The sequence below is a fragment of the Vombatus ursinus genome, unplaced genomic scaffold (assembly GCF_900497805.2).
Source record: "Vombatus ursinus unplaced genomic scaffold, bare-nosed wombat genome assembly UNPS02009205.1, whole genome shotgun sequence".
Taxonomy (NCBI): Eukaryota; Metazoa; Chordata; class Mammalia; order Diprotodontia; family Vombatidae; genus Vombatus; species Vombatus ursinus.
The window spans coordinates 41,921,254-41,936,579 of NW_020948983.1; the positions used below are offsets into that span (position 1 = coordinate 41,921,254).

Below are 15,326 nucleotides of genomic sequence, written 5' to 3' on the forward strand. Positions count from 1 at the left end.
TCCTTTCTGGCTTCTCCACTTTATTCAAAATTCAAAATAATCTGCTAGTTATTCTCCATATGTGACGTTTCATTTCCTACTTCTATGCTTTTGCACAAGAGCTCCCCCAAGCATATAATGCACTCCCTTCCTCCTTACCTGTACCTCACCAAACCCCTAGCACAACACAGAGACTAACTCTTATCTATTCTTTCCCTCTGAAATTACTTTTCACGTACTTTATTTATCTGTGTACACACTGTATCATCTCAGGACGCTGAAGGGCAGCTGTTACCTTTCTGTTTTGTATTCTCCCAGACTAGCACAGTGCCTTGCATATAGTAGGCACTTTTAATAAAAGATTTTTTAAAATTGATCAACAAGTTCAAGACCTTTTAAATAGACAATAATATTAAAGAAAGATGATGGCGGGGGCAGGGCACAAAGTAAGGAGACATAACAGAATATGATGAAGTGAAAAACAAACTTTAAGAAAAAAATATACATACATATATATATATATATATATATATATACACACACACACTACAGATCAACTTTATGGAATCAGTACTCAAAATTCTTATACAGTCAAGTTTTAAGTGCTTCATTACTTACTAACATCCTGACTGCAAAGTCAGGCTAATGTTTACTGCTTGTCACAGGGGAATTTGTAATTCAAGGATGTTTTTCATTTGCTCATAGGACTATCGGAAATTGCCATGATGGATACAGCCAACTTATCAATAATTAACTCTTATGCACATCCCACTTACTTATCAAATAGCTTCTGGTTCTTTTCATACCCTTTCCACCTCCCCACCACCCCAGTTCTTATATATGTAACTTGTGTAATAACATTACAAACGGACTAGCCATACATTTTAGCAATGTCAAAGTTAAGCTTTCTGAAAAGCACATAGGACATCAATGTGAAGGTTTGCTCATTAGTAATAATAATAACTAACATATATATATAGCACTTTGCTAAGCACTTTACAACACTATCTCAGTTGATCTTCACAACAACCCTGGGAAGTTGGTGCTGTCATTATCCCCATTTTATAGTTGAGAAAACTGAATCAAACAGAAGTTAAGTGACTTGCCTAAGGTCATACAGCTAGTTAGTGTCCAAGGCTGAATTTGAACTCAAGTCCTCTGGATTCTAGACAAGGCACTCTATCCACCTCCCCACCCAGCTGCCCCATTAAGCATTCAAAATATATGTGACCCAGAGCTTTCAGACCACATGACACGGTGCATGACAATGAAGTGCATTTGTAAAAGTGCTAATCCATGCTTTTTCTAAGGACCAAATTAAAAAACACAGAAAAGTTAAAATATGTTTCCTTTTTCTAGGTCATGTGAACTCCAGGCACCAACAATGCCTCGGTACAGCCCACAACAGTGGAAAAACATGTGGAAACCTTAAGTTCTTATTGTAGAGAGCCCCACATTCTAGTCCGCTGTGGAAAAGTCCAAAGTGAGATTTCTTTGAGCTTATGAATATTTATTATACATTCTTTAAAGTAAAAAAAGCTTCAATATAAATAGGAAACACATTTATAAGCATGGGTAAGTTGTTTACATTATGTAAATTCTAAAAAGATCCATCACTAGAGTTTTGTTAAATGTTTTAAGAAACAGTTCTGAGAGTTGGAGATTTTAGTTAAATGATCACACAATTTCATAATTTTAAATATTTAGGCTTAAAAAAACCCAATATACCCAATGTTTTATACTTTTATAAATTCTAAGCTCAAAGAGAACAAATTTATTCTTGGTTTTATAAATCCAGGGCAAGGGGGAAGTAACAATAATAACTAATATCCAGCAAACATTCACTAAGTGCTTACTATGCGGAAGGCAAGGCATGATGCTAGGCATTGAACTACCAAAAATCTTTCTTGGTGATAACATTTTTTCTTTTGGGGAAAACAAAAAGTCCTTTTCTTAACACACTAAAATCCCCAAGCACCAACAAAAGAGAGTTTCAGAGAAAACTGATTTTCCATGCATTGACCAGAAAGAAAATTGAGGAATGATTTAAAAGTCTATATTAAATCTGTTCGTCCAGTTTAAAAGGGGAAAGTCAGCAGGTACCTAGTAACCTAGGGGGCAAAATTAGAGCCCAAATGAGTGACTGTTAAATGAGCTAGGTATTTTTATCATATGTGTGATGTAATTGCAAGAAGCATACCATGGTATAGGAGACCAAGTAAGGAGAGATATGTTTATACAGTATTAAGTAGGATACCTATTATATATTTATGTGTAGAAAACACAACTCATTAATTTTATCCAAAACCCATTCTTCTTCTGAGTTTCCCTATTTCGGTCACAAGGCCCTACCAGCCTTCCAGTCATGAGGCTCACAGCCTCAATGTCATAGTGAGCACCTCATTTTCACTCATCTCACACATTCATTCAATCAGCTGCAATTTCCTATACTGCAATAGCCTCCTAATTTGGTTTCCTTTCCTCAAGTCTCTCCCCTCTCCAATCCATACCCCAAATGGACACAGATATTCATAAAGCACAGGTCTGATCATGACATTTCCCTACTCAAAAACTCCAGTGGCTCCAAATTACCTCAAGATCAAATAAAAACTCCTATATTTGTCATTTAAAGCCTTTCATAACCTGGTTCCAATCTACCTTGCAAGCCCCCAATTCTTCCTGCTACACTCCATAATACATCCAAGGTGGCCTTCTTACGGTTTGTCACAGATGTCATTCCATCTTCCATCTTGGTGCCTTTTCAATTACATCCACCCTGCCTAGAATCTACTCCCTCCTCACTTCCAACTCTTAGAGTCCCTGTTCCCTTTGATACTCAACTGAAATGCCACCTTCTATCTACATGGAGGCCCTTACAGGATCCCTCAGAAGCTAATGCCTCCCTGCCATAAATTACTTTGTATTTATTTTGTATGTGGCATCTATAACACACATACACACATATATAATGTAAGGTCTTTGAAAACAGAGTTTTCTGGGCTCAGAACAGTCCCAATAGTTTAGTTTCAAGATGGGAACAAATAAGACACTTGTCATTCAAAAGTTAGCAAAAGGAGAAAGATATTCAATAAGGATAGGTATTGAGAACACCTCAAATTGATTCAGCTAGGCAATCTCACTTATCTAAGTTGCCTATCTTAATCCACCATCCAAGCATCAGACCTCTTGTAAAGCTCCTTATGGCTGTTCTGTACTTAGGTGACCAGGAAGCAAAGTCAACAGCTTTAAGGATGGTCTCAATATCTTTCAAGGAAAAAGCTAGTCTAACTTGCATGGAAGGCAAGGTGAATGAAATTGTTCCTACCCCACATGGCTTATTTCCTTTTAATCTATATATCTATCACAGCACTTAGCACACAGTACTGATACTTTAAGAATACTAAGGGATTGTCTGATTTATTGAATATGGTGTGATGCTTTTGCTTGCATGTTATATACCTGAACTTTGTAAAGGGCCTCCCAGTACAAGTGGCCCACCCTGTTGATCTATAGATATAGATATAGATATAAATATAGATATAGATATAGATATAGATATATGTTGAACTCATTGTGTTGAGCTAGATACAATACATTTATCTCCTGGTCCAACTACTGCCCAAATAGCCTCCAACCACACATACAACAAGGGCACATGGTAAAGATGCTTCTAGGAAATAATGAGTTGGCTCATTTGCAAAACTTTGCTGAGTGCAAATTTAAATTTATATGCTGTTTCACTAGACAATATTGAATTTAGATGGAAAATATCATGAAGTCAAGAGCAATCTTTTCCTTATTTGATAACTCAACATATCTATTCACCAGTTTTGAGAGACCCTCATACTCTGCAGATCCTCTAACTCCAGAAAAATATACTGATTATAGTACCTTCATATTTGGCCATATTACATAATCTTTGAAAATGGGCATCCACAGACATAATAATACATTGTATAAAACAGAGAGTAAATGGAATGCCTTTCTCCAAAAGATTCCATTTTAAAAGGTAAAAGGTTTCCACAAATGGACTTTCTATAAAGCTGAGGGAACTTAAATAACACCCTGGGTTAGAGAGAGTCAGTCATTGTCCAAACTAAAATAAGAATTGAGTTCTTGACTTCCATGACTACAGAAGTTATTTTCCTGATTTACTACCCTTTGAATATTGTCATTTGGGAGGAGATTGCTGATATGAATCTAATACAAATATTGACACAAACATCAATCAACAGACATAAAAGCATGCCACTTGGTTCCTAAAAACTCTGTAAAACATCAGCTTTGTTTTGTTGTTCTCAAGACCATAAAAACACCACCTTCATTTTCCAGTTATATTAATTGCTACACCATTAACGCAGGATTCTTGCTTCAATGCTCTATTAACAAGTACTAACCTGTCTTTCTGTCCTGGGGATTAACCAAAACCAATATTTTATGTTTAGGTTCATCACGGTACATAGGAAGGAAGCAAACAGAGGCATCTTCAAGTTTAACCTAAAAAATGAAAAAAAAAAGTTTTTTCATCCTGTAAAAGGCTACAAGAAAATGCTTTGCTAATGAAAGTGTATTCATCAGAAGTTGCTGATAGGTTAATTTGATAGGACAATGTCCAACTTTATTAAAAAGACAAGTAAATATTCCTTACTTTATTATACCCCCAAGCAATTTATGATAACCTATCTCCCCTTTTGCACAAATGTGTCTCTCTGTCTCTCTATCTCTATCTGTCTCTTTCTCTCCACACATATACATACACACAAATAGAGATATACATGTAGAGAAAGAAGATGGAATCCTGGATTATAGAACACATACATGTATTACATACCATAGGTTATTATACAAATATATAACATGCATATATACATAGATATATATTATTATACATATATGTATTGTACGTATATATACACACACATAGAGAGAGAAAGAAGAACATATATTTGTGCCAAAGGAAAGACAGGCTATCGTGTGTGTGTGTGTGTGTGTGTGTGTGTGTGTGTGTGTGTATGTGTGTGTTTAGAGAGAGAAAGAAAAAGGAGAGACAGAAGGAGAGAGGGAGAGAGGGAGAGAGGGACAGAGAAAGAGAGAACAAAGGTAGCCTTACAGGAGAAGGCATTAGTAGCTGGGGAACCAAGATGAATTCTTACAATGACAGTGCTTGTGTTTAATTTCAAAGGAAGCCAGGGAGACCTAGGTTGGGAGGGAGAGAATTCCAGACATGAAGAGCCAATGCAAAGGTGTGGTGACAAGAGATGGAGAATTATGTGTGAGGAACACCAAGTATGCCAGTGTGACTGGGCTGTAGAATGCATGGAGGAAAGTAATGAGTTCAAAGGTATACTACCTCATCACTACTCTCAGCCTCTCTGATTTGAGGGTGGGGCTATGAACTCCAACCTCCATCTAAGGAGAGAGCTCACCTCAGACATTATTACATCATTACTCTTGCTGTTGTTATTTATTATTTGTATTATTACTTAAAATCATATTATTACTGTTATTGTTATTTATTTTTCTTTTTACTATTATTACATGTATATTACATTGTAATAGAATCCTTAGGGATAGGGACTGCGTTTCTTTTTTCTTATTTGTATTCCCAAGGCTTAATACAGCACATAATAGATTCTTAATGACTGTTTACTGATTGACTGATTTAAAAGGCTGGAAAGATAGAAATGTGAAGGTTGATAATTGACCTTTAAATGTCAAACGAAGCTTATATTTTATTGTAGGGGGTAATAGGTAGCTATTGGAGTTTACTGAGTAGGAAGGTAACATGAACCCAGATCTGTACTTCAGGAAAATCATTTTCACAGCTATGTGGAAGCTCCAGTGTATACTAAATGGAAAATAACCCAGGGCTTCTTTCACTCCCACTGGTCCCAGAATAAGATAAATGCCTTAAGCTGTATCTCTGGCTTTGTTCCAGGCAAATAATCCTGGGAAAGTCATATCCCTCTTGCTGCCCTGCAGTGTTTAGATTTGCCTCATGGGCTGGCACTACCAAAAACAATATTCCTGTATTTTCCCTTGTTTTGACTATTAGTACTAGACAAGACAGGGTAGTATGTGCAGGGTCCATGGCTCCCTTTGGGGAGGAGAGAACACCTCTCAAAATTCCACATCCAAAACCATCATTACAGTTATAATGGGGTCCTCCACTACCCACTGTGAAGTTAAGGGTCATAGTCCTTCATGATAAATTCTGTTTTGAGAATTGAAGAGTATAAAAAAATATAAGGGGAAACCATGCCAACTACAGTGAACAGCAAATGGTCTACAAGAGTTTCCTCCACCCCATCATAGCAACAGAAAACTCAGGGCCCTTCTGTTGTTTTTCTGCTTTGACTTTTTTTGGTGATTTTTTTTTTTAAACCAACAGATTCATGAAATTCTTGGTTATTTCATGCCATAAAGGTGAATAAAGAAAACATTTAGATCTTCAAATAACTTTCACTGGGAGCTATATTAAGTTACCTTGTTACTCAAAGATCAATTTTGAATGGACAAAGTCAAAGTGGGGAAAATCCCTACTTATGAAGGCAAAGGCAATCCAAGGAGCCAAACCACAGAAGGCTGAAGGAAAAACAGGCCTCCAAATTCTTCTTCATTTGTGACTCTACTCTGTGTTTGCTATTCTACCTGGTTTTGACTCTGAGGAACAAGATGCCCCCGGGTCAGGAACCCCTTGGATCTCCTTCTCCCCCTTCCCTTTCCTGCCTTTCTTTACAAGTGGTCTCTTCCCCAACCCCCACCCCCTTCCCTGTTAGACTACAAAATCCTTGAGGGGAGAGAATGTCTTTCTTTTCATTAATTATCCCCAGTGTTTAGCTCAGGGGTGGGGAACCTGGGGGCTCAAGGCCATATGTGGCCCTCTAGGTCCTCAAGTTCAGCCCTTTGACTGAATCCAAACTCCGCAGAACAAACCCTCTTAATAAAAGGATTTGTTCTGTAAAACTTGGATTCAGTCAAAAGGCCACACCCAAGGACCTAGAAGGCCACATGTGGCCTTGAGGTTGCGGGTTCCACACCCCTGGTTTAGCACAATGCCTGGCTGGATTGGAGAGATTGGATTTGACTAGGAAAAAGTTTCTCAACATATTCCTGACTATTATGGATGCCAGGGAACCCATCATTTCTCATCTTTGCATCCCTAGCATATAGCACAGTTCCTTACATGGCAAAGACAGTTAATACAGGTTTTCCAGATAGGATGGACAAAAGCCAAGGAGTTTACCCCACATCCCCAAGGTCAAAGTAAAGGCCAAATCCTTTTACCAGTGAGGATACTCCAAGCTTCAGGCCATAGATGGTATGAAATCAAATGTCTTTTTTTTTTAAGTCAAAATTTCCCTTTTGGGAAGGGGCAGGGTAGTTACAAAACCCTGAAGGCATTTTCTTTGTTTATATCTTAGAAAAGCAACTGGCTGGAAGAGCTGTATTGTTTTGTAGGATTGGGGCCGAAGACATAACAATAAATAACATTCAGAATGGTGGGGGAGGGGGAGTCCGGTTATACTTTTAGCCACAGATAGGAGTGAAATCCTAAATAAATGAAGGCTGAAACTTTTTTATCGTCCTACCCAGTTGGGCTGCTGAGAGTCCCCCTCCATCTCACAAACAATCCACAACCCCCTTACATTAACCCATAAGAAATAAAACCAAAAATGTGAAGGCGTCCAAATGAGCCAGGGACTCAAGAAAATGCCTTCCTCTGACTTTATTTTGTTCCCTTACTACCTTGCCATATTACCTATTTTTCCACTAGAGGGCACTAAATGAGTGTCAAGTCTGGGACTTCCCTCCCCAGGCACACCGTATGAAAGTTACACCATATGAACTGGCTTCTTCTGGGAATGACTACAAAATATTTGTCTCCAAAATCTCAAGGAAGCCGCATTGTAAACTGCACAAACCATTGTTTTAATTAACTCTGGAACAGCTTCAGTACAGTGTAATAAACTATATCTTCCTCAGCCAAGCCTTTCAGCCTGCTGGAGGAGGCCTCAGCTGTGAAAATAGCCAGTATTTGAGTTCAGAAGTTGTAAATCAGAATTCTCATACGTTACAAAAGGTGCTTTAAAAACAAACAAACAAACAAATCAGCCTCGAAGCTGAAATGATGTTGGCTTACTTGGGGGTACTGGAAGAGAGGGTAAAACTGCCCATGTTTCTCTATGATTAGCTGATGCAAAAGCAATAAAACAGAATGACAATTTTAGCGCTTTAAAAGACCTTTAGGGACAATTTATTGTGATCCCTTCATTTTACAGATAAGGAAACCGAGGCTCAGAGGGAGAAGTAACTTTGTTAAGGTCACAAGGCTAAGCAATAGCTGAGCCAGAATTAGAATCCTCTTCACTAGCCTGGACACTTCATAAGGAAAAGGACTATGTGTTAGCTAAACTTCCTATCACTGGCTTGCCTCACTTTGCACAGAACTCTGTACCCCATAGGAGCTCAATAAATGTTTGTCACATTGATCCAAACTGAGGCCACTCAAATCTCTGCCCACTGCTCTTTGCTGAATTATGCAAATTTTTTCTAACAAGAGAAGTTTCTTTTTTTCTTCTCCCATTACACTAGTTTTATACATTAGAAAATTTTATTTCAAAACAAATTAACCTCCTATCTGAAAAAAAAAATGCTAACAATCTTGAGGTGCTACTGGAAGAAATAAATAAAGCAAACAGCACAAAGTTCATAATACATTCCAAGCTGGAAAGGAAGAAAGTATTCATTACCTGTCCTTCAATGCTAAGAAACTTGTCATATTACCTTTTCACCAGTAGGAAGAGAATAGTATTCGGGAGAGGTACCAGCTTGTACCCCAAATGTGGAATAGTAGGCCCCAGCTGATTCCTGAACCACTTCAGGGTTATCTTCCAAAATGTCCACGGGGTAAAAGTCTGCTAAGGAAAAATTACAAGTAGCTTAGACTGATTTGAGTTAAAAGGGAAAATCTCAAATATTAAAAAGGATTTAAATTTCACACTCTTGCTTCTGCAAATGATGCTCATTTGTAATGAATAGGAGCAGTAGCAGCAGGCACTCAGGGAAAATAGAAGATAGTCATGATGGTCGGGATTGCACCAACATTGATGGTTTTGAGTTAAATATGCACACTCATGAATGCCTGCAGAAGACTGAGCATTCTGTTCAAGAGACCAGGTTGCTAAAAACATCCAGGAATAAATTACAGAGATTTCCATTTCCATCACAATTTCTCATTTATAAATGTTTGTTGAATTGGATTGAACTGAATTTATATTAGAATGTGGGCTTCTTTCTCTTCAGCTATACTTTCGACATTCTCTATGTAGCTTCAACAGCTACCAGCGCTGGCCACATTAATGAACAAATCACTTGAAGGCTTATGCTACTTTGCATGAAAAAGAGTTGGGGTTAATTTGGTGATCCAAATTCCAAAATGGATTATTGCATCCTACCTCTTAAATTCACCTTATGGGTTCAAGAGGATTTGCTACTTCCTGTCCCTAGTTGTACTATTGCATTTGGGTCTGCAAATCTCAACACAGTAACAAACTTTACCTCAATGGTTAGTCCAAATTCTCAGACAAGCAACATATAAGTGTGTAGGCGAACGGGCAGATGGACTAATATACCACATATATCATATTTTTTTCAAGAATTTATACCTTTCACATACTTTCTCTACTGTTACATTTTGAGAAGAAAATCAAGAAAATTGTTCCACTGTATAATTACACCCACCCACTCATCACACACACACACACACACACACACACACACACACGCTTCAACTACTTTCTTTGGAACAACAAATTCCTTGTTAACAGGAGTTTTTCAAAGCAGTCTGGCCTGAGTTGACAAAGGTTTAATTTAAAGGAAAGGGCAAAAGCGTTCTGTTCCATGGACTAGAGTGAGTTCTGTCTCTCTCTCCAGAGACATAGTTATAAAACTATAAGGTGCTGAAAGGAACCTCCAACATTATAAGAGAGAAGCACCAATAAGGAGTTAGGGCTCCAATTGCTATCTAGTCCTTCTAGATCAAAGGTGTATATAAATCAAACCTGAAACCAAAAAGGAAAGATCTTTCTATACGTAAATGCAAAGTGTGTGTGTGTGTGTGTGTGTGTGTGTTGTTCATATAGGGTTATGTGTGTCCACATCTGTTTGTCAAAATATGGCTAAAAGGGAAGAATAAATAGATAACTCTAGAATCTTTTCCATCTACCCTTCTCCAGGGGAGACTTTGATTCCTTACCACTGAAGGGGGAAGGCAGCAAAGCAGATTGGCATCAGAAGCTGGTTATTCTGTTCTCCTCAGTAAAAGGGTACCAGACTAGACTTTTATCTATCAGACTCCCCCCCAAAATAGTCTTGGGGAAGTAATTTTTACGTTTAAGCTGAGTTCTTGATCATTATCTCTTAATGGAGGAGTACTCTAATCTATACATCCCTTTCTACCAAATGTCAATTACACAAAAACTACACATAGAGTACAGCAAATGGACCCATTTATCTAAGCCAATACCAAACAAAATCAGATAAGTTATATGGATGAGAAAGTACCAGACAATACAGAGCGAATGAGCTCTCTCACTGGGAGCCTGATATCTCAGTTCAACCAAGAGTCCCAGATTTCATTCAAGGGGAAATCCTCTGAAGTCTCTGGCATAGTAAGTTGAAGTGATTAAGGTGCCAGCTTCTTCACATGTTAGCTTCTTCCTAGAGTCTTCTCTCCCTTCAGAAACATCTCTCTGAAAAGAATCTGGAACCACATCTCTTCCCTCTTAAAGCCAGAAGCCAGAAGCCTAAGATCTCTCCTTTCTCAAGATCTGACCAAATCTGCCCTTCATGCAGGTGGGAAACATTAATCTCCACCAAGGAGGACAATCTTACAAAAATGAGCTTTGCAATACAAAGATCTAAGACATCTCCAAAGGCCTCATCATGGAAAATGCTATCCACATCCAAAGAAAGAACTATGGAGTTTGAATGCAGATCAAAGCATACTATTTGCTATTTTTTTTCTTCTGTTGTGTTTTGTTTTCTCATTCTGGTGGTTCCTCCTATCAGTTCTAATTCTTACTTACGACATTACTAATGTGAAAATATGTTTAATAGGAATGTATGTGTAGAGCCTATATCAGATTGTGCGCAGTCTTGGGGAGAGAGGTGGGGAGGGAGGGGGAGAAAAATTTAAAACTCAAAAGTTTATGGAAATGATTGTTTATAATTCAAAATAAATTAATCAAAAAAATGAGCTTTGAGCCCGTGGTTCCATAAACATCCTTCTAGCCACTTGAAAAGCACTGCCCTCTTTCTATTTTTTTCTCTTACTAACTGTGTGCATTCTTTCTTTTTTTTTTTTTAAGTAGATTAAGGAATGCTAAAAGGAAGGGTGAAAGTTTAGGGTTCAATTTTCAAATTTTCTAATTGCTCACAGTCTTGCTTTTAGACCTATGGTGGCTTAATTTCAATTTCACCCTGATCCTGTGGGCACTAATAAATTGTATAGTTGTACTGCACTATACCTATACAACGGCCCATAGTTAGCACCTACTTCTAAATCTCCAATTCCCTTGGGTCTTCATTGTCTCCTTCCCAGGCATTATCTATGGTAGGAAAAGGGGCAAATTACCTCCCTGTAGGTAGGCTGTAGGAATGCTACTGTGCAATGGGCATTATGCTATTGTGTCTCTTATATAACATTAAAAAAATGTAACATTTCATATATACCTGAAGTTTCAACAAACACTTGCCTACTGAAATCACTAATTCCTTTCAAAGTCTTTCAATTGGTTTCCCATTGGAATGCCAATATAAAAATGTTTACTATATATATTTATATTTAGTAAACAAAGTCAACAGGGGTTAAGGAGGAAAGGAACTGAACCACTTCAATGCTGTGTTGTTTATCCCACTGGCTAACTCCAGGTAGCAATCTTTTGGACCTCAAAAACTCATTTAGACCACGCCAAATGGGTAGCTACTTCAATTACAACCTCTGCTAGGCTAGCGACTATCTGCAAGGCTGCTTTAAAAGATTCCAAAAGTACCATCATGTGCACCATCTTAAGAGACAACCTGGAAACCAAGCTCCTGCTTGACAATAGGTCCAGTTGCTGTTTCAGAATAGTTTACTGCCAGGGTAGAGATGACAGAGGATCTCCCAACTTCCACTCTAAATCGGGCAGGCACGTGTAGGAAAATACACATAGTGTTTGACATAAGAACATTATTAATGATCTCCTGTAGTGTGGCTGGGCTGAATCCAGCCATGGGCACTGCCCCCTTACACATTCCCTTGATGCCGAGAGAAGGAATCAAATCCTCAGGCCACTGTGGATTGGGCAGAACAGCTGTGTAAAGGAAGGCCCACACCATGGACCCTAACCACACCACACCCTGATGAGCTGTTCCCTTGAGTAGGTAGCCAGTCCTCACAAGGTTTCCCAGGAAACACCCGCAGGCTGCAAAACGTCTTCAGGAAAATATTAGTTAATACAGCTGGAAGAAATTCATATGTATTTTATGACTTTCAAACCATTTGATCACTTTCTCTTTGGGGTTAAATTCCAAATGCGCCAAAAGAATTAGGGATGGATTTATATGTTCCACGGATAGAACAAGTTTACTCTAGACATTTTCTTACCCATATACTATGCCCCAAAACCCCCAAAGTAAAACTTTATAAGGTTTGGTTTTATTTTTTTTAATATAACAAACACTTGATTATATATTAGATGTGCGGTTTTCTATTTTTCTTAAGGACCTAACTGATCATTATCAGGCATTAAATTACCATTATTAAAGCTCAGGAAAACGGTGAGCTATACTTGATCCCTAAAGTCCTCTAAAACAAATGGCCATTAAAAAAAAAATCTTATAACCTCCTTACATATTTTGAAGGCTGGCTCAGCTGTGCTTGTGAGCAGTGCCAGGTTGCCAGCATAAATTAATCCTCATAAACAACAGTGAATGTCGGGAAAGAGGTGTGCGCTGTAGAATATTTTTAACAGTCGCAAAATAATGTGGCACATTTGCTAGTTTTCCTTTTAAAGAATCGCTTTCAAATGAATTCCTGAGACTGGAGCCATTTCAGCAGCTTTGGAATTCGGAGACTTAAAGATTCCATAGGACTCAAGAAGGCAAGGGCAGGTTTTTAACCAATTAGGAGATGGGATTTACTTTAAACAGTTTTATCATATGCAGCAGTGGCACAAGAGTCTATTGTGTTCTCCAGACCTAAAAGGGTGTGCTCTGAAAGGGCAATGCATAGAAAGAGTTACCAAGGTTTTTTGTTGTCTTTTTTTTTTTTAAAGTAATAAAAGAGGGCCTCTTTCTGAAGCCGCAGAGGAGGTACCATATAACCATAAGGAGTGTAAATTTAGAAACGAGAGGCCTACTGCATTGTAGGGATTCCAGACATTCCAACATTCACACATTGCTTCAGAGCTCAAAGGAGCTGCCATCTTAAAGAGCCAAAGCTGGTAAACAAGGTCATTACATCACAGAGGGCCAGATTCAACAGCAACAATGAAAAGGAAAGCAAGAGCTAGGTAGGGATTGCTTGCCTTCACTGGGACAAATGAGTTCCTTGCCGGAAGGAGAAGGGATAGGATGGGGCAAAAAAAAAAAAAATCAACACATAAGGCAACAGTTAACAATTTTATGAACTTTTAAATTGATGTACATCTTTTGTATATTTGAACTTTTAAACTGATTTAAATTGATTTTTTTTTCCTTCCTCTTGGGATAGATATCCCCCCTGCCTCTCCCCATCTGAAAAGTTCTGCAGTTCTACTCATACATATAAAATAGTTTGGTTGAGTTTCTGGAAAATTCAGGGCTTGTGAAAAAATGAGTAGTAAGGGAGCTGGACAGAACACGTTCCCTCCCTGCTGCTGGCACCCAAAGTAGCCAACACATTGCAAGACTGACCTACAACACACCTGCTCTTTTCAGTGAACAGTCCACACATACTTTTGCCAGTGACCTAATCTGCCGCCTTTATGATTTCATTCCCCTACTCACTGTGCTGAGTTACGAGGTTGCTTTGTGGAGTAAACAAATATCTGACATTTTTACACATTCACTGGAGGCAAAACTGAGACTGCCAAACTCATTTCACTTGTGATCGAAGACAGATTCAACTGCGGGTTTCCAGATGTGAAACGCTAACATGCTTTAATGGGTTGAACTGCACAGGAAATATTTTTCCAAAGCCAAAAGAATGTAATCTTTTCAGTACAATGTAAAATGCTTTTATGCAAAAGCACACAGTTGAAATTAAAGGTTCCTTTTATAATGCACTGCAGACTGTAAAAAACTGAAATTCCCAAACAAACCCTTTATTTAAGAATTCACTTTAAACCTATGTTTACAAAGTCACTCCAAAAACAAAGAAAGCAACAAATTTAAAGTGTTCTTCCAGAAATAAATTCAATTTAACAACCTTAAATCACTTTTTTTCAGATATAGCTGATGTTCCTTCCAATGTCTTTAAATTGCCTGCTACCTTGCTTTTCAATAACTTCTTTAATTAATGTGCTACATTTGAGAAATGTATGCATTCTATTCTTATATGGTTATTCTGTCACTACTTAATTCACAAGCCAATGAAGTACAAGTCCTAATAATCAATTACTTCTCCAAGCAGGAGGCTCATTCCATCATAAACAAAATGGCCAATATATGCAAAAGATAGCATATCTACTTTTAAATAGGTAAATTCTCCCCACGTAGTCATTAATCCAAGATAACATGCCATGATTACTCATGTTATAGACCTTCTTTTGCTTCAATGTAAACCATAAATATCACAACCTCATAAAGATACATCAATACAGTTTAATTTTAACAAAGTAAAATTTTTTTTATCTTCTAATCCTAACAGCAAGATAGTAAAGATACCTTAAATAGTAGTCATGCTCCCAAGCATGATAAAGATATATCGGTACAGTTTAATTTTAACAAAGTAGAATTTTTTATCTTCTAGTCCTAATGGTAAGACAGTAAAGATACTTAAATAGTAGTCATGTTCCCAAGCACTCAGAATTTACTAAGAGTATATATTTGGGCCCTTTCATGTAACCAAGTCCAAATGGCAAGTAGTCAAGAGAAAAGCCAGCCTTAATCCACTGAAACTGAGCAACATGTTTAGAAAACTAATTTTCAATCATAGGTCAATTAAAATATGGGTTTTTCTGAACTAAACTTTTGGTTGACTTGCTTTTCCTGTGAAGATATGCATTTGGTCTTTCTCAATGCAAGTTAACCATTCATAGTCCACGCAAGACAGTTCTGAAACCCATGGGGGGCTGGGGTGAGGAAGCTACACTAAAATT

At 37.8% G+C, this 15,326-nt stretch overlaps 1 protein-coding gene across 6 annotated transcripts in view; it reads right to left on the reverse strand.

Annotated features, from left to right (window-relative positions):
* Positions 1–15,326, reverse strand: part of FAM169B (family with sequence similarity 169 member B) — a 110,070-nt gene that overhangs the window by 57,310 nt on the left and 37,434 nt on the right. For 4 of the 6 annotated variants that reach the window (XM_027852221.1, XM_027852223.1, XM_027852217.1 and 1 more), the window contains exons 2-3: positions 8,767–8,900; positions 4,377–4,476 (exon numbers count right to left, since the gene is read on the reverse strand). In XM_027852221.1, coding sequence (XP_027708022.1) covers positions 4,377–4,476; positions 8,767–8,900 — 234 coding nt within the window. The remainder of the gene's footprint in view (positions 1–4,376; positions 4,477–8,766; positions 8,901–15,326) is intronic. The other 2 variants (XM_027852222.1, XM_027852218.1) reach the window with 1 other exon arrangement.